Consider the following 24,449-nt stretch of genomic DNA (forward strand, 5'->3'; position numbering starts at 1 on the left):
TAAGAAAAACAGAGCTTCTTTTTCTTAATTGAAGGAGGGCGTAGATTTTTTCTTTTGTCCGTTTTTCCAAAGCTGTTTGGGAGGGTTTTACACCCATCCCTGGATAGGCCTGAAAAAAAAAAGCGCTGGAGTTTGTGTAATTGAGTGTGTGACTGGTAGGATAAATTGACTAAAAAGCAGTTCTAGCGTTGATCCACGGCAATAAAGCAGGCTAGTAATCTGTTGAAAGGTCAATTTAAACCTGCATTGAGGATCCTCAAAGAAAAAAAAAATTGAAAAAAATTGTAAAACCTTAAACTACTGAAATTAAGATGGGAAATAAGAACGGTAAATCTCTTGCTCTGCTCTTCTTTGAGATGAGAAGTTCATGGCAAGTAGATTTCTTAATTGTATGCAATACATGCTGAAGTGGTAGAAGTGCTACAGTGTGGTTGAAAGCTTCACAAGAAAGAAGAGAACAAATCCAAAAGACAAAAGATAGAAAGTTGAAAAGTGATGAGGCCGCCATTCAATTGAGATTTGAAAAAGAATTCTGGGTACATAGTGGCATCCCATTCAATGATGCAGATGAGAGTGCTTATCAGCAACATCTTAAAATTGCGCTCCTCACTGGTTTCCCCCCTGACTTAGGCAATTGGGCGAGGAAACACTTGGTGGAAGCGGACACTGCTTGGTTTACAAAAAACATGCAGTGGCCCAGAGACGCTGATAAAGGGATTGAGAAAGGCAAAAGTTCTGATGTATTTCATCTAGATGATGATAATGATCTAGATGAAGATACAACGATCTTCTACCAAAGTTCCCAAAGGGGCAGAGGAAGAGTTAGATACCAACAACGTCGCAAGCCACCATTCAAATCAAAACCCTCATCAGATTCAGACGACTGTTGGAACTGTGGGAGACGAGGACACTTTGCACGAGAGTGTCGTTTTGCAAAACAATACCAATCAAAGGGCGGAGGAAGGAGCAGAGGAAAAGCCAAATTTTTAGCATGACAAGCTTCCTCCTCTTTGACTGCTTATGCTCATACAGAGAAAGAAAGAATAGATGCCCATATGACAGCAAAACATGTCATTGTCAGATTATTAGAATTTTTTTTTTAGATTATTAGAAGTCCTGTCCATCCAAGAAGTATGACAATGCTGTTTGCATGCCCAAATTACAAATGACTAGAGCTCAAATTGTGTTACACTGAAGTTAAAATATGCAAATCAAGTGGTAAAGGAATGCAACTTGCTTCTAGAAGATAAATAAATAAAATTAGAATGTGCTGTCCTCGTGTGCATGGGAGGGACCAGCTCATGATCGACCACAGGAAATGGCCAGCCTGTGACGAATCATTGTTGCTGGGAACTACCTTTTGCATGCGAGAGCTGTGCATGTGTGTGCGTATATGTTAAAATGATGAACATTGGCTAAAGTTTTAGTATAAAAAAACTTGCTAGACTGTGGTCTATTCAATTTACACCGCAGAACAGAAACAATTTGAAAGATAAAAATGAGAGGAAAAAGAGAGAAATCTGTTTGCGAGCAGAAACTAATCCACACTAGTGCATGTTAAGTGTCGAGCCCACATGAGAAATTCGAAGGAAAAAACAAAAACAAAAACAAAAAAACGACAGAACATGCTTTCAGGAATTGGAAGAAGCTAAATTGTGAATTTAAGATTTTGCAATGCTACATTTAATAGGAATAATTGATTGGTTGTGTTATAAGATTATACAAAATTCTAAATGCAAGCTAAATCTGAGAGATTGAGTTCTTCAAATTTAAAAACAAAGAAAAAATTCAGATTAATTTGCCAATTGTTTGTTTTAGTTAAGTTTTTTTGAATTGGTGGATTGTTCTACCAGGAAACCTGAGTTGAAAATGATATCTGAATGTTGTGTGGTGAGCTTGGTTGAATCGGGACCAATGTTATAGGAAGAATCCTTTTTGGAGACTGTGTGAGATACATATGATGAGCATTGATGAATGATTGCCTGAATGAAAGGTTGAATGGTTGAAGTTGTTGGCGACTACTATGGAAAATTAGTAGAGCGACTTTGATGAAAGAGTGATTTTGAGCAGGTTGAATGTTAGAAAGAAACACGTAGCTTTTGGATTGATAATTAACTAGAAAAAAAACTGGAGAACCAGTAACACATGCAGAAGATGTGTGAACTGGGAAATTGAGAAGCGTTTTGGACAGAAAGTCAAATTAAATGATGATGGAATCGTAAGTAGTAAAGAACGCATTCTCCCAAAAAGTTTGTCAAGGTGTGAGGCATGGGCATTGCCAAGCCTCAAAAGGAGGGAGTGAGTAGGACAGATAGTGGAAGATAGTAATAATACAACACTTTATGACAATGAATTTTCGAATACATTTGGTGTTATACTGTGGTAATTTTTTTTGTTCTGGTGAAGATAGGTTAGCAACACGAGAGATTTAGAGGTTCAAAAGAAAGACAGTTAAAAGAAAACATTTTTGATTTGGACAATTGCAGGCTAACAGGAACATGAGAACGATAAGAACTACGAGGTGGGATCCAATTTCATTGGGGAGATTGAGAATTCACAGCACCATACTCTAAGTCACATTTTTGAGCAAGCATGACAATAACATGTGAGAGGTCAAGACATACAGATCAGGGCTTGATGTGGAACGCAGACCTCGATGAGTTGATTTTCAATAATGATACTGAAGACAACATACTGTCCGATTAAATTGGAACTATAGATAAAATGTAGCTCAAAAATAGGATAAGTTGCAGGATTTACGATATAAAAACGAGACCGCTGTTATTAGAAGAATTTGAAGTTTGGTAAACAAACGTTACCAGCAAATTGATGGAAGCACCTACATTTGGAGATAGTCTTACAAGTTTGATGTCCCAGCCTGTCATTCTCAGTGTCAGAGTCCCTGAAACCCAATCCGAGACTTCGCCTGCAGCCGTGAACAACCACAAAATGGTGCCTGGCTCTGAAGCACCTTTGACCTTTGGGCGAAGGACAAGAAAAGACTGCTGTTGTGCTTGGAGGAGGACAAGTACACTCCGGAGGAAATACAACATCCTCGGGGACGGAAAAGACAGTGAAAAGCGGAGGAACTCACAATGATGAAAATTGACTCATTTGAACAATGGACTCATTCAAGCGTGATGGATGGGGTCGCTCTGAAGCAACAACAAAAGAACACCAACTTGAGAGGGTGAAGTGCGGCAAAAAGATATGGACTTGGAGTGTCCGACAACCAAATCGCACTCCTTGCTGCGGCGTTACCAAATTTGGTGAAGCTTGGTTCAAAGTGGAAGGGAGGTTCATTGTGCACTGAGTTTGACAGAACTGAGGAGATTTGATAAATAAATAAATACAAATTTGAAAAATACGTAGGGCTACAGAGAAAAGCATTATAATCAGAGATTGAAGGGATTTGGATAAAACAAATAGGCTAAAACGGTAGGAAACAAGAGCAAGATCTGATATTTTGGCTCATCAAGCTTAAGACGTAGAGGTCGAGTTATATAAATTTTAGAACAGGACATTTGGCAGTCAGGAGGAAGCTAGGTTGCTCAATGTACCTACTCAATACAATAGTAAGTTTTTTTTGCACCACAGTGGAGGTTGGATGGTCAGAAAGTTAGGTACGTTCAATTTTTGACATTCACACAATCATGAAAAAGTAGAAGTGAGAGAGCAGAGTATGGGATTATATGCTAAAACGTCTGCTATACAGTTACCAATAGGAGATTCTATCAAAAGAAGCTACATGAGAGATGGATTAGAATCCCTTTGTCTGTGTGTGTGTGTGTGTGTGTGTGTGTGTGTGTGTGTGCGTGCGTGCGTGCGTGCGTGCGTGCGTGCGTGCGTGCGTGCGTGCGTGCGTGCGTGCGTGCGTGCGTGCGTGCGTGTGTGTGTGCGCACACCCTGTGTGGGTGCGAGCGTGTGAGGAGAAAGAAGGCATGGATAAGACAATCTCTTTTACATCAGGAGGCAATAAATGGGAACGCCCCTGTCATAAATAGTCTTTGGTTAAAGGGAATCATTAGGAAGTGTTGAAACTCTTCCCGCAAACACTCCTATTTGCCAGTTAAATGGCCACTACAATTGACTACGAGAGTTGCAAGCAACAGATGAAGAGCAGTCCTTGGCAGATTATATGATCAGGACGCTCAAACTGTGTCAAAGACAAATTTACTGCCGCCTAATCTTTCCTCCTCACAGGTCGACAACCCCATCAATCCAGGAGACTGGGTCTACATCAAGGTCATCAAAAGAAGAAACTGGGCCAGCCACGACGGGAGGGACCATTCCAAGTCTTGCTGACTACACATGTTGCATCCAAGGTTGGAGGACCCACAAATGCATTAACGACGACTGCTCTCCAGGAGGAAACTGGATGGGAGCTTTGGACATCACCGCTGTGTGCCAGGATGAGAGAGCCGTTTTCAAGGTGTAAGGGCTCTACTACCGACATGGCTGCACCATCGGACGGGACCTACTTCATCCAGAGTTTCAGAAGCACTGCCTCACCTGCGTTCTATGGGTGCACGTGCCTGTTCAGAACGGATCGTGGTTTTGTGGTCACAAGAGTTGTCCGATGCTGCCTGCCAACTGGACACGAGTGTGTGCGCCAGTGTGTGTGACAGACCTCACCTACAGACTAGAACATCATCAGCTGACGAAAACACGAGCACATATACAACTTCTTAGACGTGACAGATCTGATAATGATAATGAGACGTGGATTGCGTAGATGCTGTTCTGTTGAGCATGTTTTACAGAAACTTGATGATTTGACCATCAAAAATGCTTCGCAAGTGATGGATACAATGATGTACTGTTTCTGTTTTTCTTTTTATTTTTTTTATTATTGTTAGCATTCTGGTCGCCTTAGGCAAAGGGACCGTGTAAGAATTTTCCTGCTAATGACATCTGGCCGGCAGGTTTTTCGCTTACACAATAAGTTTGATCTGGGGTATTAAGGTGATGCCTCATCTTCACTGGAAGGTGTTGCTATCATTGTTTGTTGTTTTTATTTTTGCTGTTCTTCTTTCTTCATTATACATATATATATGTTTTTTCTTACTTGTCTTTGTTGTTTGGGGTGACATAATCGTATGATAAAACAGGAGGGAGATGTTAGGGTTTTCCAGGTTATCTTTATCATAGGATTATGTTGGAATGTAGACTATAATGATTAACCAATCTTGTCTTGCTCTCACAACGCAGTAAAATAAAGTGGTTGCTTCCTCTGCTTGAGTGACCAGCTGCAGAGGAAGCAATCAAAGTTGTTCTGTTTCCCACAACATCGTAAAACACCACCTGCTCTGATCTCACCAGAGGCCGGGGGTCGACCAAACCTGTCCACTCTCACCCCCACTCTGTTCCTCCTAATAAATATGCCCTTGCAGGAAGGAGACTTTCAGATTTTCATTCCTTGAGCGAGTGAACTCTCCACCTACAGGTGTCTAAAAGGACTTACTTGTCTCCCGTGTGGTTCTTGCAAAATAAGTTGGAGTGAGCAAATCTCTAACACTTGGTAAAAGTGACTTGTGGAAAAAGAAAGAGAGAAAGGTGGTGAGGACTTCGTCTGATCAACGAAGGGCGCTCACACCGTAGGGAACTTGTGGGATGCCAATGGCTAGCATATGGGCACCAGAGTGGCCTCAATAGTAGACGCTTGGGGACTGTGCGCGCTGTCGCCTAAGGTCAGGGTCGATTGGATTGGCCAGGCCACCGATATGAGTCGGGGACTCGTGAAGGGAAAAAAAAAAAAAAACAGGCGAAGGCGTCGCTGATATAGCAGGACGGATGCCGGAGTGGCCTCAGTAGTAGACGCTTAGGGACTTTGTACGGTTGCCTAAGGTCAGGGTCGATTGGATCGGCCAGGCAACCGATACGAGTCGGCTGTGTATATTGTTTTTTTTTTAAACATTATTTTTAGTATTATTTTTTAGGAGGGTCAGTAATGCTTGTGAGGAGATGAATAAAGGAACAAGGTAACAGTAAAAGGAAATGCTCTATAAATTTTTGGTTCTTTGCCAGAGGTAGTTATTTGGAGGGATGAATTTAAACTGAAAGCAAAATGGAACTGTTTAGTGGAAGAAATATGGGAAGGTGGAAATATTGAAGTTACAGCTCAACACAAAGTGTCAAATAGTCTAAGTGTGAGATGTGAGCAAACTAAATGGGGAGTTAAATCATGTTCCAGCATTATGCATATTGACAAACGATGAGAGGACAGGAGAGGACAGGAGACCAGACAATTAGATATTTATTTTGGATTTAAAATAAAAAAAGGGAAATTTTATTTGAGGAGAAAATTTTGCGTAAGGAGGGTTCCTTTTACAATTCAATATTGTATGTTTTTATGTGTGTGTCGTGGGATGACAGTTTGTCTGTAATGGTGTATGAATGTCAAGTCTGTACTTGTGGTGTGGTGTTTGTGTATTGTGAATGGTTAACGTGATTCAAGGTTGGGGTGATGTGATCACAGCAGAGGATAACATTCCTCTCACCTGAAAAACAAAGATACTACAGATTTGAAAAAGCAAGATTGATCAGGGCTAATTTTGGACTAAATATGGGTTTAGGATTACTCTGTGGCCAGCTCAGTGGCCTAGTAGTAGAGTGTCCGCCCTGAGACTGGAAGGTTGTGGGTTCAAACCCCGGCCGGGTCATACCAAAGACTATAAAAATGGGACCCATTGCCTCCCTGCTTGGCACTCAGCATTAAGGGTTGGAATTGGGGGGTTAGATCACCAAATGATTCCCGAGCGCGGCACCGCTGCTGCTCACTGCTCCCCTCTCCCCCAGGGGATGGATCAAAATCACATGGGGATGGGTTAAATGCAGAGGACAAATTTCACCACACCCAGATGTGTGTGTGACGATGATCATTGGGACTTTAACTTTAACTCTGGGGTACCATTGACAACAAAAGACTTCAATGGAGAAGGCCCATTTCAAGATTATGACTATACAAGCATTGACAATCAAGACTCTGAGCCAAGACAGAGTATGACAACAACTCTGGACTTACCTGACAGTGTGACAAAATGTATGTGACGGAATTTGTGATGACTTGGTTTGTTTTGATGTTTTACCTAATTGTATTGCAGCCTCTAACAGCAACCCAGGGAGCAGATTGTGCTTTATTTGTTAAACTCGTGTTTACTTTGCAGGTTGTCAACTGCAGTCTTGGAGAATTTTGTGTCATGTCTGTGAACATGCATTAACAACTAACCCCTTACTTTTCATAATAAGTTTGTAAATGTGATCGTTTTCAGGACAGGCTCGGCAGGTTCCAGTTTTCAATTTCATACGTTTGACATGCGCCCAGGTGTGGATTACTTTTTGTTTATCATTATGAATTTTATTTTTATTTCTTGGTATTATGAATGTTTATTGTGCGGAGAGCTGCATGCACAGCTACAGGAGGGTGATGGCTTTTGTTCATACAGCCATGTGAGATGCTGCCAGTCGAGTTTCAGGGACTGAGAATTGGTGATTCTAAGCCAGGATGGCATCTGGAGGTACACCGAAGTCCAGCTGGCGATGGGTATGTTACCATGGGCATTGTTATTTTTACTTTTAACCATAGTGACACATTTTTTAGAATGTGTCAAAAGGGGGAGGGGGGAAAAAAAAAACAAAAAAACAAAGGGGGGAATTGTGAGATTTTAAGTGTTTTCAGATTTGATGGTTTTTAAGTCTTCAACATGCTAGACGGAGGAGAAGAAGCAGCTCGGCAGAAATGAAGTGAATGGGAGACAACATCGTGAAATGGAGCCAAACCCTGGTAACAAGTGTGGAGAGTTTTAAAATAGCTTATAAAAAAAAAATGTAGCCCTTTACAAGATAGGATCAAATAGGTGGGAGAGTATTAAATGTAAAAAATTGGAACAATAACATACAGACTAGAAACGAATTAGGAACAGGTGGATAACTTAAGCAATCGTTTCCATATCTTTCTGTCCTGTCACACCAACCATCAGCATGTCCTGCAACATCTTCATCTCTGCCACACTCTCCATGTGGCCAGTAGAGATTTCCAAGCCTCGCTTCTAACATTCTTTCCCATAACTTCATGCTTTGCTTAATCAACATAACACCTCTGTAGCTACTACAGTTCTGCGCATCACCGTGGCCTGAAATAAAAAAATAGGAGTCAGCACCTTTCCAGGAATCTTCTCGCTTTTTAAGAATCTCCCCTGCCATCTCTCCTTGATAGTTCCATGCTGTCACTGGAATGTCGTCAAGGCCAATTGCCTTTCCACTCTCCATCTTTTACAAATGTCTGGGTATGAATTTTATCTACCGTATTTGCCGGTGTATAGGTCGACTCGGTGTATAAGTCGACCCCCTAAAATTCGACGGAAATTTACGATTTTATGATATATCCTTTGTATAAGTCGAGCTCAATTGTTGCATTATATTAAACTTCAAAATTCAATATGCGAAATTTATTGACGAAATGTGTTCAAATTCCAGGAGGCCGTGCGCATGCGGCTGTTTATAAGCACCGCGGAGGAGATCGCGGAGCCTCATTCGACTTCCAGCGGCCGGCGAGCTCGCGCACACCGCCCGGCACCAACGGGAGGCCGGAAATAGCTCCAAGCCGAGCGGATCGGCACTTTATAAGCACCGCGGAGGAGATCGCGGAGCCTCATTCGACTTCCAGCGGCCGGCGAGCTCGCCCACCCGCCCGGCACATCCGGGAGGCCGTGCGCACGCGCCAAGTGGCCGAAAATAGCCCCCCCCCGAGCGGATCGGCTGTTTATAAGCACAGCGGAGGAGATCGGAGCCTCATTCGACTTCCAGCGGCCGGCGAGCTCGCGCACCCGCCCGGCACATCCGGGAGGCCGTGCGCACGCGCCAAGTGGCCGAAAATAGCCCCCGCCGAGCGGATCGGCTGTTTATAAGCACCGCGGAGGAGATCGGAGCTTCATTCGACTTCCAGCGGCCGGCGAGCTCGCGCACCCGCCCGGCACATCCGGGAGGCCGTGCGCACGCGCCAAGTGGCCGAAAATAGCCCCCGCCGAGCGGATCGGCTGTTTACAAGCACCGCAGAGGAGATCGGAGCCTCATTCGACTTCCAGCGGCCGGCGAGCTCGCGCACCCGCCCGGCACATCCGGGAGGCCGTGCGCACGCGTCAAGTGGCCGAAAATAGCCCCCGCCGAGCGGATCGGCTGTTTATAAGCTCCGCGGAGGAGATCGCGGACCCTCATTCGACTTCCAGCGGCCGGCGAGCTCGCGCACCCGCCCGGCACATCCGGGAGGCCGTGCGCACGTGCCAAGTGGCCGAAAATAGCCCCCGCCGAGCGGATCGGCTGTTTATAAGCACCGCGGAGGAGATCGGAGCCTCAATCGACTTCCAGCGGGCCGCGCACTCGCGCACGCCGCCCGGTTCAAATTTTCTAAGTGCAACGCACAATGAGATGCATGAGAAACGGCCTTGGTTACCATCACATTTGAAGCGATGAATACGAAGTTAAATTTTATGACTCGGTGTATAAGTCGAGGTCGATTTTTTTCGGTCGATTTTGGATCGAAAAAGGTCGACCAATACACCGGCAAATACGGTACATTTATTTTTCTCACTCATTGGCGGCCCCACAGAGGGACTTAAAGCGTCTCCACAGAGGGACATGGTGTGCCAACAGAGGGACCCTGGTGGTATCAATGGTTTTGGTGACCTCAGTTAAACTGAGGTCAACAGAGGGAGTGAAGGAATGGGGTCGAAATACAAAAAGTCCTGCCTAGCTACAAAACCAGATATGCTCAAACCTCATTGAATAAAGTACATAAGCAGACAAGTATATTCACATATTAAATAAATAAAAGAAAGATTTTAAGCATATAATTATACCTACACACCAAATCAATAAAGAAGACATAACTAGACATTTTTGATAAGTGGTAATAACTTTATGATCTGATATATATTTCTGAGCACTTTGAAATAACAAATGTTTTTTGATATATTGCCTGAATAGCTTAATGACCCTTAAGGAACTGTGTAATGCATGCCTGATGATTTTCTAAATCACGGACACTGCCAAAGTCGTCTAAAAATGATTGTATCTTATGTTTTGACTAATGCTAGATGCCAGTTTTCGATTACTACTGAACGTTCTGGACAGAGGGAAATATTTTGCCTAACAAAGAAAAGATATGGTTGAAAGCATGATTAAACTAAGAATATGATGACGTAAGCAAGTACATGGAGATCAAAAGAACAAACAAACAAAAACATGGTAAGTGGTGAGTACAAACTTTGCATAGTCAGGGAACATTAATAAATACGTAGATGATGTCACAGCCAAAAACTCACATAATTCCGTACAAAATGACAAAATTGAAAGAATGATGAATGGATGAGGTGGAACAGTGTATGTGCAAGAATGGAGGAGAATGTTTACAGGAAGGTCACTTGGAGATAAAACCAGCAGGTGCCAGAGGGAGACAGCCCAGCCAAAGATGATCGTCAAGGCTGAGAGACGGAAAGGAAAACAACAGCCCCCACACATCGAATCGCCCATAATTAGCACCCAACCCCACGGAACCAGCTCTCACCGAACCAGCACCCACTCCCATGGAATCAGACTCTCCTGCGAACTTGCCCCGCCCCAAAGACTCATCATCCATCAAACTCGGCCCACACTGGCATGTGCAACTGAATATAAGCTGACCAAAGAACCTTGAACATTGCCTTTTCTGAATGGAGACTTTCCGCTCTTGAAAGGCCCAGCGCTGTATTGTACTTTCCTGAAAACAGAGCTTTCTGAACAAGAATTGTGATTGAACTCAACCAACCTGTGTAAGTCTAATTTCTGCTTCAGTGTCTTAGCATTTTCCTAAATCTGAAGAAATCAAACGAGCACGCAGTGAGTAAACTGGATAACAGGTGATTGGCAATGGCTTTTGCCGTGAGGCGCAGATAGCGCGCTCCCTAAATTGTGGACAAAATCCAACAACACCTATGCACTTCCTAATTTGGAAGAAACCTTTTCTGCACTCACAGGATAGAAATGGTTCTCGGTCCTTGATCTCAAGAGCGGATACTACCAAATCGAAGTCAAGCACAAGACAGCCTTTACATGCCCGATGGGATTTTTTTAATTTAACAGGATGCCTCAGGGTGTTACAAACGCGCCCAGCACATTCCAAAGGCTGATGGAGAAATGTATGGGCAACATCAATCTGAAAGAAGTCCTCGTCTTTCTAGATGACCTCATAGTGTTTTCAGAAACACTCAAACAACATGAAACCCGACTTCTCCATGTACTCAATCGTCTCAAAGAATATGGCCTAAAACTTTCGCTTGAAAAAATGCATGTTTTTCCAAACATCCGTGAAGTACTTGGGCCACATCGTTTCCCAACATGGTGTTGAAACAGACCCTGAGAAAGTTAAAGCTTTAAAAACATGGCCATGTCCCAAAGATTTGAAAGAGCTACATTCTTTCTTAGGATTTGCAGGATACTACAGGCAATTTATCAAAGACTTCTCTTAAATTGTCAAACCTCTTACCAGTCTTACTGCTGGATATCCACCGCTGAGGAAGAAAAATGTCTCAAAGTCGAATAAAGTCCAGTACTTTCAGCCGAAATCTCCTTTTGGGGAAAGTTGGACAGAATGTTTCCAGCAAGCATTCAAAACAATAATAAACAAACTGACTTCTGCCCCAGTTTTGGCCTTTGCCAACCCCAGGCTGCCGTATGTATTACATACAGATGCAAGTACAACCGGGCTGGGGGCAGCTCTTTATCAAGAGCAGGATGGAGAGATGCGTGTAATTGCATACGCGAGCAGAGGACTATCAAAAAGTGAAAGCAGTTACCCCGCTCACAATCTTGAGTTTCTTGCCCTCAAGTGGGCTGTCACGGAAAAATGTTGTGATTACCTTTATGGCAGTCCTTTCACTGTAATAACTGACAGCAACCCTCTAACTTACATTTTGACCACCGCTAAGTTAGATGCAACGAGCTATCGCTGGTTGTCTGCCCTCTCTACTTTCGAGTTCAACCTCCGGTACAGAGCAGGAAACCAAAATGCTGATGCAGACAGATTATCACGCCGTCCACACACAGAGCCAATAAATGACCGTGTTTCCCTAAAAGAACAACAGAGAATTTGCCAGTTTGTCCAACATCACTTACCTGGTGCCGATCTTTTCACTCATGTTCCTCCTCATGCAGTGAGAGCAATCTGTGAAAAACATAGAGTCCTCCAATCTCTTGACTCAGACCACGATGCTCTTACATATCCACTTGTAACGTCTTTGTCCATGTCCGCTGATGCTGTTCCTGATAGCTTCCACCAGCGTGACATTCTCCCTGAAATTCCAAGCATCTTGGAAGAGGAGTTAAGACAAAGTCAAAGAAATGATCCTGCTATAAATTAAATCATACACCAGCTTGAAACGGGTGAAACATCTTCTCCTACGCTACGGAAAGAACTTCCACAACTTTCCATCTTGCTGCGTGAACTAAACAAACTTGAGCTGCAGGCTGGTGTTTTGTACCGGAAGAGGAAACTTGGTGAAACCCAGTATCAACTTGTCCTTCCTGAAAGCCTCAGATCCATGGTGTTGAAAAGTCTCCGTGACGACATGGGCCATCTTGGGTTTGACCGTACCCTTGACCTCATCAGAGCCAGATTCTTCTGGCCAAAAATGGCCGCAGACATAGAGCAAAAGATCAAAAGTTGTCAAAGGTGCGTCTGCCGAACATTGCCAGAGAAGGCAGCACCCTTGGTAAACATACAAGTTACCAGACCCTGGAATTAGTATGTATTGACTTTTTGTCGATCGAACCAGACTGCAGTTCTACAAAAGATGTCCTTGTAATCACAGACTTCTTTACAAAGTACGTTATTGCAACTCCAACGCCTAACCAAAAAGCTCGAACTGTACCAAAAGCCCTGTGGGAAAACTTCTTCATCCACTATGGTTTTCCTGAGAAGCTGCAAAGTGATCAAGGAGCGGACTTTGAATCAAAAACTATCAAAGAACTATGTAACTTGGCTGGAATACAAAAAGTTAGGACTTCACCTTACCATCCCAGGGGAAACCCTGTAGAACGATTCAATCGTACCTTACTAAACATGTTAGGTACACTCAAAGATGAAGACAAGAGGCATTGGCATGACTTTGTAAAACCACTTGTGCATGCGTATAACTGTACCAGACATGATAGCACAGGGTTTACACCTTACGAATTAATGTTTGGAAGACAACCTCGACTACCAATAGACCTTGCCTTCAATCTTCCTCGGAACCAACGTCAGCGACAATCTCATTCACAGTATGTCAAAGCTCTCAAATCTCAAAGCGTTACCAACTGGCTATCACAAATGCTGCTAAAGCTGCTGAACAAAACAAAAGCAGATATGTCAAACATGTAACTGAATCTGCCTTAACTGTTGGTGATCGTGTGCTTGTGAAGAATATCCGAATAAGGGGGAAACACAAGTTGGCTGATAGATGGGAGTCCACGGTCCATGTGGTTGTGAGTCAAAAGGACAACTTACCTGTGTATACAGTAAGACCAGAACATCAAAATGGTCCTACTAGAACCCTGCACAGAGACCTTTTGTTACCATGCGGATTTCTGCCATCTGTCCCTGTAAATTCTCCTGCAGTACAAGAGAAGCCCCGTCGACCAATCACACGACAACATCCAATACCAGACTCTGAAGAACCTAAACCTGACTACAACTCTGAGGAAGAGGATAACTACCCTTTATACTACTCTTCAGGTCCTCCACAGGAGATCTCAAGGTCACTTGAGGAATATAAGGTAGTTCTTCCCAGACCACATTCCAATCTTGGTGATGAACAGACTAAACCAGATAATGATGTAATTCCAGAGCCTTTGATGTTGTCTGATAATGCTCCAAAGGATTCAATTGAAACTGAAAAATTGCCGGAACTGGAAAAATCACCTGAAAAGGAAGGAGAATCAAGTACTCACCTGAGTGAAAAGGGAAATTCCCCGGATTTAAACCAGACTGACAATGAGGAAACAAGAAAAACTCAAGTAAATGACACTGAAACTGTGACAGATGACAATGAAGAAAATCTCCCAGAATCTGACCAAGTTGTCAGAAGATCTTCTCGAGAGAGAACAAAACCCAAAAGGTTAACCTACCCTCAGTTAGGAACCCCTCTTGTGTGCATAGTTCAATCTTTGTTCCAGAGCTTAAGTGAATCTGTAACAAATTACACCGAGAACCATGAGGAGAACCATGAGATCAAAGCACTCTAAACTATGCATTATGCAAAGGGACTTGCATAGATTTAACCAGGGAGGGTGTAACCCAGGTTAACATAGCCTTGTAAAATAAGAGCCTGTTAATAAAAACAGTCATAAAGAAAGTACATTGTAAATATCTTCTAAACAGACCAACACAGATTAAAAGCATGTAAATTATTAAAACAATACAAATTCATTATTTTATTAATGTTTTGTATTTGTTAAAATGATAAAAGTGTGAACATGCACTTTTATTTTGAAGGAGACATGATGACGTAATGAAAAGACCCATGTGACCAAAAATGCAAACTCTACTTTTTTTTTTTTCCCGCGGTTCTTTTTTGGGATGACGACGAAGGTGCGCGAAATACGGGAGTAAGTACGTTAAACTAAAGGGAAGAGAGAGAGTGAAACAGGATTATATAAAAAAATTGTATTTGCTGGACTTATTTTTCTGTTTTTAAACTTTATTTTCACCTTGGTAATGCACTAAGTGCGGAACGGGACTTGATTCACGAGAGTTGGTTCAGAAACATCTGAACTAATAACGAAGCTGATTTTCTTGTGCGAGTCGCAAGATGGCGAGCCACCAAAGAGGCCTTTGAATTGTCTCTCACGCAGGAGCGGAGAGCACTCGCTGGCGTTGTTCATCGAACCTGGTAGGATCTATCTATTTTTTTCCTGTGCTACACCGAAGTGGATTCGGAAGGGATTGACTGTCTATTCAGGAAAATCAGGAGAAGCCAACTGAAGGGATATAGAGACATTTGGATATTGAAAGTTTTTCAGTCTTTTGCTGAATTGTTTTGAGTTTTGTACATTTTGTCACTTTTATTTTTGTGAACTATATACGTATGTGATGATGCTGTAAGGGTGTTATTGAAATATTGATTGGTTTGAACAAAATCAGTAAAATGGTGGGAATTTAAAAGTGGCTTTAACTGAACTCAAATTAGACTTACTATTACTTTCGAATTACTTACCTGTACTGAATGTTATTCAAACAACACAAAGTGAGGTAACTAAACAGATTGAACCTTAGAATTAATAAAACAACCCGGGTTGAAACTAAAATTCCTTAAACTGAAAAGTTTAACTGAAAGGGAAATTAGTTTCTTCAACTAATGTTGAGTTTAAATGTAAATTGTATTTCTATTGTTTGTAAATTGTATGTCAACTATTTTCCCTACTAAAATAAGCCGGCAGTTCAATTCAAACCTTGGTCTGTGGTCATTTATTTTACTTATTCTATCACCACTACAAATATAGTCGAACTCAGAACTGGTCCATTATCTAAATTACTGTAAGCACTGTCAAAAACAAAAAAGTGTTACACTTCCACCTACAGTATTTTAGGGGACCTTGATGGGTGGGGTGGGGTGGGGTGCTGGTTGACATCCCGCTCATCATCTGATGTCATTTCTTCCTCTCAGGTTGCTTTTAAAGAGCAATCGTCATCTGAGCCATTTGAGCGGTGCGCCTCGCTGACAAATGCACGGTGACAGAAGGGAAACGGGAGTTTTTGCCGGCCACACGTATGTGGACAATAGACGAGAAAAAGGCGCCCGAGTGTGGGCCCGATTCCCCTTGGGCAAGGGCAGACGCCGGATGTGCCGCCATGAAGAGGCCACCATCATCGTGCCGCTTTGTTGCCCAATAAAGGGACAACATGACTTGAAGTGGAGGGGCTGCAAGGGCCACACGCTTGTTTGCTTGGTTGGGATGGACGTGTTACTTTCTCATTTGCAGTCTGGTGGGAGGCGCCACACTTTCTTGTCTACATGCTGTTGGGAAGTCAAAGGCTTTACTTCAGAGTCACTTTGGAGGATTTGTTCAGGAGATGAACATGGACATTTTCGAGTGTTTTAATTCTGGCAAATCACTTTTTAGTCGACACTCTGTAGCCATGCTGAAAGTGGTGCAAGACGGCACACCGCTTTACAGTTGAGCCTCAAGAGGACTTGTGTGAAATAATGAGGAGCATGTCAGGCGCAGAGCAGGGAGAGGACTCGAATGCAGAGAGTTCAATGTCCAAAAAGGCTTTTATTGTCTCCACTGACAGTCGAACAAAAAACGCCTCACTAGGAGGGAAAAAAGGGAAAACAAAGGCGCCTCGAACCGAGGGAGAAAAAGGGGAAATCAAAGCGCCTCGAACCGAGGGAAATACAAAAACAAGGTAGCGATGTAACCAAGTTAACATCGGTGATCAAAGTCGCTCAAACAAGGCTTCTACGTGGAACTCGAGGGTTTCGTGATCGCTAGTGTTCTGACAAGGCAAGACGCACTGGCACTGGATACTAGGAAAGACGCGGGTTATATGGACACAGGAGGGGAACACAGGTGAAGACAGTTGGTCATTGACGCAGGTGCACACACTTGGAATCAGGGGTTCACGTGACCGGACGCACAGGGGAAGGACACACTGACTGGAACGAGAGGAAAATCACAATAAAACAGGAAATGATCCGGACGACACATGACAGCATGACATAACCCCCCCCTCTAGGGCCAGATCCCAGACGGACCCGGAGCATCGGGGTGAGCCGCGTAAAAGTCATCAAGTAGCCCGGGATCCAGGATATAGCTACGCGGCACCCATTGCCGCTCCTCTGGCCCGTAACCCTCCCAGTCCACCAGGAACTGCCAGCCCCGGCCCTTCCGGCGCACGTCCAGCAACTTCTTAACTGTGTAGGCAGGCCCACCCCCCACTGTCCGCGGAGGCGGGGGTGCCGCGGGAGCCGGCACCATCCTACTCTCCCTTACCGGCTTGACCTTCCCGACGTGGAATGTGGGATGCACCGCAAGGGACCGAGGCAGACGGAGTCGCACAGCCGCTGGACCGACGACCTTGGAGATCGGGAACGGCCCTACAAAACGGGGGCCCAGCTTCCTGGAGCCCACCTGGAGGGGAAGGTCCCGGGCGGACAGCCAGACCCGCTGGCCGGGCCGGTAGACAGGCGCCGGACGACGTCTCCGGTCAGCCATCCTCTTCACCCTGTCGCCCTGGCAGACCAGTATGGCCCTTGCCGCCGCCCAGATGCGCCGACAGCGTCTCACCACGGCGCGCGCCGAGGTAACTGACACCTCCGGCTCGCTGTCGGGGAAGAGCGGGGGCTGGTATCCAAAGACGCACATGAAGGGGGACATCCCGGTCGCCGTGGTGGGAAGGGAGTTATGGGCGTACTCTACCCAGGTCAAGTTTTGACTCCACGACGAGGGGTTCTGGGTTACCAAACAGCGGAGGCCCGTTTCCAGCTGTTGGTTAATGCGTTCTGCTTGGCCGTTCGCTTCCGGGTGGTAGCCCGAAGTGAGGCTCACGGTGGCCCCTATAAGCTTGCAGAAGGCCCTCCAAAAGCGGGACACGAACTGGGGGCCCCTATCTGACACGACGTCCCGAGGAAATCCATGGATCCTGAAGACGTGGTCCATGAGAACTACTGCCGTACGTTTGGCCGAAGGTAATTTGGGCAGGGCAATGAAGTGGGCCATCTTGGAGAACCTATCCACGACGGTGAGTATCGTCGTCTTACCGCTAGACACCGGCAGTCCCGTGACAAAATCCACAGAGATGTCGGCCCATGGTCGAGAGGGAATGGAGAGAGGCTGCAGCAACCCCACACGGCGGCCCGGAGTGTTCTTACTTCGCGCACAGATGGAACAGGCTGCAACATACTCCCGGACGTCCGCCCCCATGGAGGGCCACCAGAATCTTTGTTGGATGACGTGCAGGGTTCTTCGCACGCCCGGGTGACACGTGAGCCGGGAGGTGTGCGCCCAGTGGATCACTTGGGATCGTAGTTGGGGCGGAACAAACAGTCTATTCTCGGGGCTTCCCCTAGGGGGTGGATCATCGTGGTTTGCCCGCTTCACTAAGTCCTCTATGGGCCAGGTTACGGCTCCCACCACGCAGTGAGGGGGGAGAATGGGCTCTGGCTCTGTGGACACCGGTTCTGGGCTGTAGACGCGTGACAGCACATCAGGTTTGGTGTTCTTGGCCCCCGGTCTGTAAGACAACGTGAAATGGAAACGGTTAAAGAAGAGGGACCAACGAGCCTGGCGGGAGTTCAATCGCTTGGCCTCCTTGATATATTGCAGGTTCTTGTGATCGGTCCAAACCAGAAAGGGGTGTTGGGCTCCCTCCAGCCAGTGTCTCCATTCTTCCAGAGCCTTTTTGACCGCTAACAATTCCCGGTCTCCGATGTCATAGTTCTGCTCCGCGGGGGTCAGCCGTCGGGACAAAAAGGCGCAGGGATGGAGCTTGTTGTCGACCTGGGATCTCTGAGACAGGACGGCGCCGATTCCCTGGCTGGAAGCATCAACCTCCACCACGAACTGACGAGATGGGTCAGGCAAGGTAAGGATTGGAGCGGTGGTGAACCGCCTCTTCAGCTCCTGGAAGGCGGCTTCAGCCTCCGCCGTCCAGCGAAACGGAACTGTCGGGGAGGTGAGAGCGTGCAGGGGAGCCGCGGTGGCGCTGAAGCCTCGTATGAATCGTCTATAAAAGTTAGCAAATCCTAGAAATTGCTGCACTCTTTTGCGGCTATCCGGTACCGGCCATTGGGTCACCGCGCTTACTTTGGCTGGGTCCATCTGGACCTTTCCTGGGGCTATGATGAAGCCAAGGAACGATATCGTTTCTGCATGGAACTCGCTCTTTTCGGCCTTGACATAAAGTCGATGGTCCAGGAGCCGTTGCAGGACCGACTTAACATGACTCTAATGGGTCCTCAAATCTGGTGAATAAATTAAGATGTCATCCAAGTAAACGAAAACAAAGTGGTCTAAGAAATCACTCAGAACGTCATTGATCATGGCTTGGAAGACCGCGGGGGCATTGGTGAGGCCGAACGGCATTACCCGGTATTCAAAGTGTCCCCGGGGGGTGTTGAAGCCCGTCTTCCACTCATCACCTTCCCGAATGCGCACGAGGTGATACGCGTTACGTAAATCTAACTTGGTGAATACCCGAGCCTGCTGCAACTGATCAAACACGGCCGACATGAGTGGGAGGGGGTACCGATTCTTTATAGTGATCTGGTTGAGGGGACTGTAATCTATGCAGGGGCGCAGAGTTCCGTCTTTCTTCCCCACAAAGAAAAATCCGGCCCCTGCAGGCGATGATGACGGCCTGATCAGACCTGCTTTAAGTGACGCGTCAATATAGTCATTTAGGTTCAAGATGGCGGCGCGTGCACACGCAGCGGCCACTCTCTGTCCCGTTCGGTGTTTTGTGAGTGTTTACTGAGTGTTTGTCCGGCAGTTTTGTATATGTTCGTCTCGTGTGATACGTCGTGCTACTAGTGCGGCGGGCATGTTCTGCTCAACATCGGCGGAAGTGGGTTTTATGGCGTTCTGGACTTTGGTGCGGAGAGATTAAGGGCGCTCGGACTGGTTCGTCATGGAGCGACGCCGGACTGGCCTGCTCTTCCTCCCCCAGTAGGACTGCGTCGTGAGCTCGGACTGCTCCGTCCTGGAGCATTGTTGGGATGCGTCGGCAGCGGGTCTGCGAGGCAGCGGAAGAGGGGCCAGCGCGGAGACGTCGGGCCAGGCTTGCGGCCAACCCAGCTCACCCAGCCGTGCCTTCCATTCTCCTGGCGTACGTTCGTTGGCGGGACGACAAGATGGGTTGCGTTCGCCTGATAGGATCCACGAACCGGACAGTGCGTGCCTGCTGTGTGCTCGTGTTCACAGTGGCCTGGTTGACTGTCATCTTTCCGGACTCTGCTGTGCATCGGGAGCGGCTAGCGTGCTATCACTCTTATTGTTCATCTTCTTGTTTTATTTTTCCTGTGCTGTTTACTTGTATGTCCGTTGTGAACTCTGGCTTGTCACTCTGGGATAGTGAGAAACGTAATTTCGATCTCTTTGTGTGTCTTGACATGCGGAGGAATTGACAATAAAGGAGACTTTGACTTTGACTTTGACTTTGACTTAAGGCCTTCTTTTTGGGGCCCGAAAGGGAATAAAGTCTCCCCTTGGGGATCGAAGCACCGGGCAATAGGTCTATGGCGCAGTCGTAGGGACGGTGGGGTGGTAAGGAGCTCGCCTTGGCTTTGCTAAATACCTCCGCAAGTTGATGGTAGCATTTGGGTACTTGGTTTAGATCTGGAGCTCTGAAATCTGGTTCAGGAGACGCAAGGTCCGAGGGAGAAGTGCAGGTGGACTCGATCGAAGGGTTTGGTTTGACACACGATACTTGGCACTGGGATGCCCACCCCTTTATCTCCCCTGACTCCCAGTTTATTGCAGGGTTGTGGTGTTTTAGCCACGGATAACCGAGGATAAGCGAATTCAGGGGGGAGGTGACTACATGCAGTTTTACTACCGTATTTGCCGGTGTACAGGTCGACTCGGTGTATAAGTCGACCCCCTAAAATTCGACGGAAATTTACGATTTTATGATATATCCTTTGTATAAGTCGAGCTCAATTGTTGCATTATATTAAACTTCAAAATTCAATATGCGAAATTTATTGACGAAATGTGTTCAAATTCCGGGAGGCCGTGCGCATGCGGCTGTTTATAAGCACCGCGGAGGAGATCGCGGCCGGCGAGCTCGCGCACGCCGCCCGGCACCAATGGGAGGCCGGAAATAGCTCCAAGCCGAGCGGATCGGCACTTTATAAGCACCGCGGAGGAGATCGCGGCCGGCGAGCTCGCGCACGCCGCCCGGCACCAACGGGAGGTCGGAAATAGCTCCAAGCCGAGCGGATCGGCACTTTATAAGCACCGCGCAGGAGATCGCGGCCGGCGAGCTCGCGCACGCCGCCCGGCACCAACGGGAGGTCGGAAATAGCTCCAAGCCGAGCGGATCGGCACTTTATAAGCACCGCGCAGGAGATCGCGGCCGGCGAGCTCGCGCACGCCGCCCGGCACCAACGGGAGGTCGGAAATAGCTCCAAGCCGAGCGGATCGGCACTTTATAAGCACCGCGCAGGAGATCGCGGCCGGCGAGCTCGCGCACGCCGCCCGGCACCAACGGGAGGTCGGAAATAGCTCCAAGCCGAGCGGATCGGCACTTTATAAGCACCGCGCAGGAGATCGCGGCCGGCGAGCTCGCGCACGCCGCCCGGCACCAACGGGAGGTCGGAAATAGCTCCAAGCCGAGCGGATCGGCACTTTATAAGCACCGCGCAGGAGATCGCGGCGCCTCATTGGACTTCCAGCGGGCCGCGCACTCGCGCACGCCGCACGGTTCAAATTTTCTAAGTGCAACGCACAATGAGATGCATGAGAAACGGCCTTGGTTACCATCACATTTGAAGCGATGAATACGAAGTTAAATTTTATGACTCGGTGTATAAGTCGAGGTCGATTTTTTTCGGTCGATTTTGGATCAAAAAAGGTCGACCAATACACCGGCAAATACGGTAGTTCATGATGAGTGCCAAACGACAATGAGAGGGGTTCGGTTATATAAGATACGTCAAAAAGGGCTTGTCCGTTAAGTGCCTTAGCCTTTATGGTTGTGTTCAAGGGTTCGTCTTTACACCTATGCTGCGAGCAAAAGCCCAGTCAATCAGATTCTCGTCGGCCCCTGAGTCAATCAACACCCCGAGCTCGAGTTCCTTGCCTTGGCAGGTTAGCGTCCCTATTCTTCTGCCGGACCACGGAGAAGGTGCTTACCCTCAGCGCACTCCGCTCCGGGCAGGAGAGGAGGAGATGACCAAGCGCCCCGCAGTAGTAGCATCTGCCCTCCTGGCGTCGACGCTGTCTTTCCTCTTCGCTCAATTTGGCCCGGCCGAGCTGCATGGGTTCCGTCCCCTCGAGTGGCCCGGCCGGGATCGATCTTTGGTGGTGCGTCTCGTGGGATGACCACCCGTCCAATGATGCGGAAGGAGTAACGATCGCACCCCGGCTTGCGCGCTGCTTCCTCCACTCCTTTAGTCGGTTGTCAGTTCGGACGGCCAACGCGATGAGAGCGTCGAGCTCCACAGAAAGATCAAGGGAAATGAGTTGGTCCTGGATGGTCCCGGAAAGACCCCGGAGAAAAGCATCGTACAGAGCCGTCGAGTTCCATCCGCTTTCCGCGGCCAGAGTGCGGAAGCGGATCGCGTAGTCGCTGACTGTCTCTCGACCCTGGGTGATATGGGACAGCTCTCGTGCCTTCTCTCGGTCCATGGGAACTGGATCGAACACCATGCGCAGGGCCTCGATGAATCCGGAAAACGAGTGACAGGTAGCGGAATTCCTGGCCCATTCTGCGATCGCCCACGTCCGGGCTCTTCCCGTCAAATAGGAGATCGTGTATGCCACCCGGGAGCGTTCCGTTGGGAAGTCGCCGGGAGCTCGCTCGAACTGCATCTCGCAATTCGTTATAAAGGCTCGACTCAGCCCGGGTTCACCTGCATATCGTTCCGGGGAAGCCAGTCTGATCCCCCTCGCCAGAGGCGCGGGCGCCGGGTGGTCCACAGGGGGCGCCGCTGTGGAACAGGGCGTCGCAGCTCGCCCCGTGGTCAGCAGAGCGAGGACGTCTTGCATCTGACGACTCAGCGAATCCACCTGGGCGGCCACCGCCTCTCTGAAGCCTTCCTGGTTCTTTACCAGTTCCTGAACGCCAACACTCAGAGCGTCTACCTGCTTCTGCTGTTGGCCCAGTTGCGCAGTCTGGGAGCGTACTTGGGCGACCAGCTGCGCTGTCTCTGCCGAGTCCATGTCTGGCCAGTGCGTAATGTCAGGCGCAGAGCAGGGAGAGGACTCGAATGCAGAGAGTTCAATGTCCAAAAAGGCTTTTATTGTCTCCACTGACAGTCGAACAAAAAACGCCTCACTAGGAGGGAAAAAAGGGAAAACAAAGGCGCCTCGAACCGAGGGAGAAAAAGGGGAAATCAAAGCGCCTCGAACCGAGGGAAATACAAAAACAAGGTAGCGATGTAACCAAGTTAACATCGGTGATCAAAGTCGCTCAAACAAGGCTTCTACGTGGAACTCGAGGGTTTCGTGATCGCTAGTGTTCTGACAAGGCAAGACGCACTGGCACTGGATACTAGGAAAGACGCGGGTTATATGGACACAGGAGGGGAACACAGGTGAAGACAGTTGGTCATTGACGCAGGTGCACACACTTGGAATCAGGGGTTCACGTGACCGGACGCACAGGGGAAGGACACACTGACTGGAACGAGAGGAAAATCACAATAAAACAGGAAATGATCCGGACGACACATGACAGCATGACAGAGCAGCTAGAAACCTGCCTTGCCCTTTTCATTTTTGGCCAAGAAATGGGGCAAAATGGAGGGCGGTGGTCGCAAATAAATATATAAATTGCCATGGACGCCGGTGCCCCCCTCCTCGCTGTCTGTCTGCGCGCACACCCCATCCATCAAGCACTTCTTTGAGCAGAACACAAACAAGACTGCCGCTTTGACAATAAATCTGTGCTGCTAATGCTCAGACCAAAACCAATGCAGAGGCTGAAAACGCATGCCCTTGTATTCTATTTTGCACATTTTCGCACGTTGCCAATGATCTCATCACCTTCTCGCCAGTCAGCCACAAAACGACGACACCCAAGCACAATAGAAATTGCTCCCGGCAAAACGGAAAGCGCACGGTGACCTGAAAAGAGCAAATTTGCAATGAAGATGGCAGGGTGAAGGAGGAAAAAGAGCAGGAGGGTGGGGAGTGGCCACCAACGATGTTGGGTGGGGTCGCTGGCTCTGCATTATGCTGCGTGGCCGTGACTCAGGTGCAGCCACTGCTGCAACGCCCGTGTAAGTGGAGAAAAAAATAACTTGATTTGTTAGACAATTAATCAAACGTGGCTCGCAAACTGAGCCGTGCTTCATAAGGGTTCTGATTCAGGAGGAGAAAAAAGGTTTTGCATCCAAAATATGAATTTGCCCCCTATATATATATATATATATATATGCACACACACACACACACACACACAATATGAACATTTGGGTTTTGGGTGCGCAGAACATGCAGAGCCGCTCCCACTTAACCTGTCTGTCCTCAGCATTTTGTGCGCTGGCCGTCGCCGCATCCCTTCCCAGCATCCTCATGCAGACATGCAATGCTCATCGTCCTGAGAATTTGAATGGTGGTGATAATGATGGTGAGAAAAATCCAAAGCTCACCAATTGCGGTCTTGGCCATTTGCATGGTGCGGGGCTGCTGCTGCTGCTCGTTCTCAGGGATGGGCACAACTGCTGCCAAGGCACCGAGTCAGCAAAGGCAAAAGGGGGCTGCCGGTC

The 24,449-nt window shown here is 47.2% G+C and overlaps 1 protein-coding gene across 3 annotated transcripts in view; it reads right to left on the reverse strand.

Annotated features, from left to right (window-relative positions):
* The window catches only part of stmn2b (stathmin 2b), a 51,403-nt gene that overhangs the window by 26,914 nt on the left and 40 nt on the right, over positions 1-24,449 (reverse strand). Inside the window, exon 1 of one of the 3 annotated variants that reach the window (XM_049751158.1) lies at positions 24,333-24,449. This exon is cut by the window's right edge and continues 40 nt beyond it. In XM_049751158.1, the coding sequence (XP_049607115.1) occupies positions 24,333-24,357 (25 nt within the window). In that variant the 5' untranslated portion in view covers positions 24,358-24,449. Of the gene's footprint in view, positions 1-12,147; positions 12,169-14,139; positions 14,295-24,332 lie in introns of those variants that run through there. The other 2 variants (XM_049751159.1, XM_068649045.1) reach the window with 2 other exon arrangements.

The sequence above is a fragment of the Syngnathus scovelli genome, chromosome 19 (assembly GCF_024217435.2).
Source record: "Syngnathus scovelli strain Florida chromosome 19, RoL_Ssco_1.2, whole genome shotgun sequence".
Classification (NCBI taxonomy): Eukaryota; Metazoa; Chordata; class Actinopteri; order Syngnathiformes; family Syngnathidae; genus Syngnathus; species Syngnathus scovelli.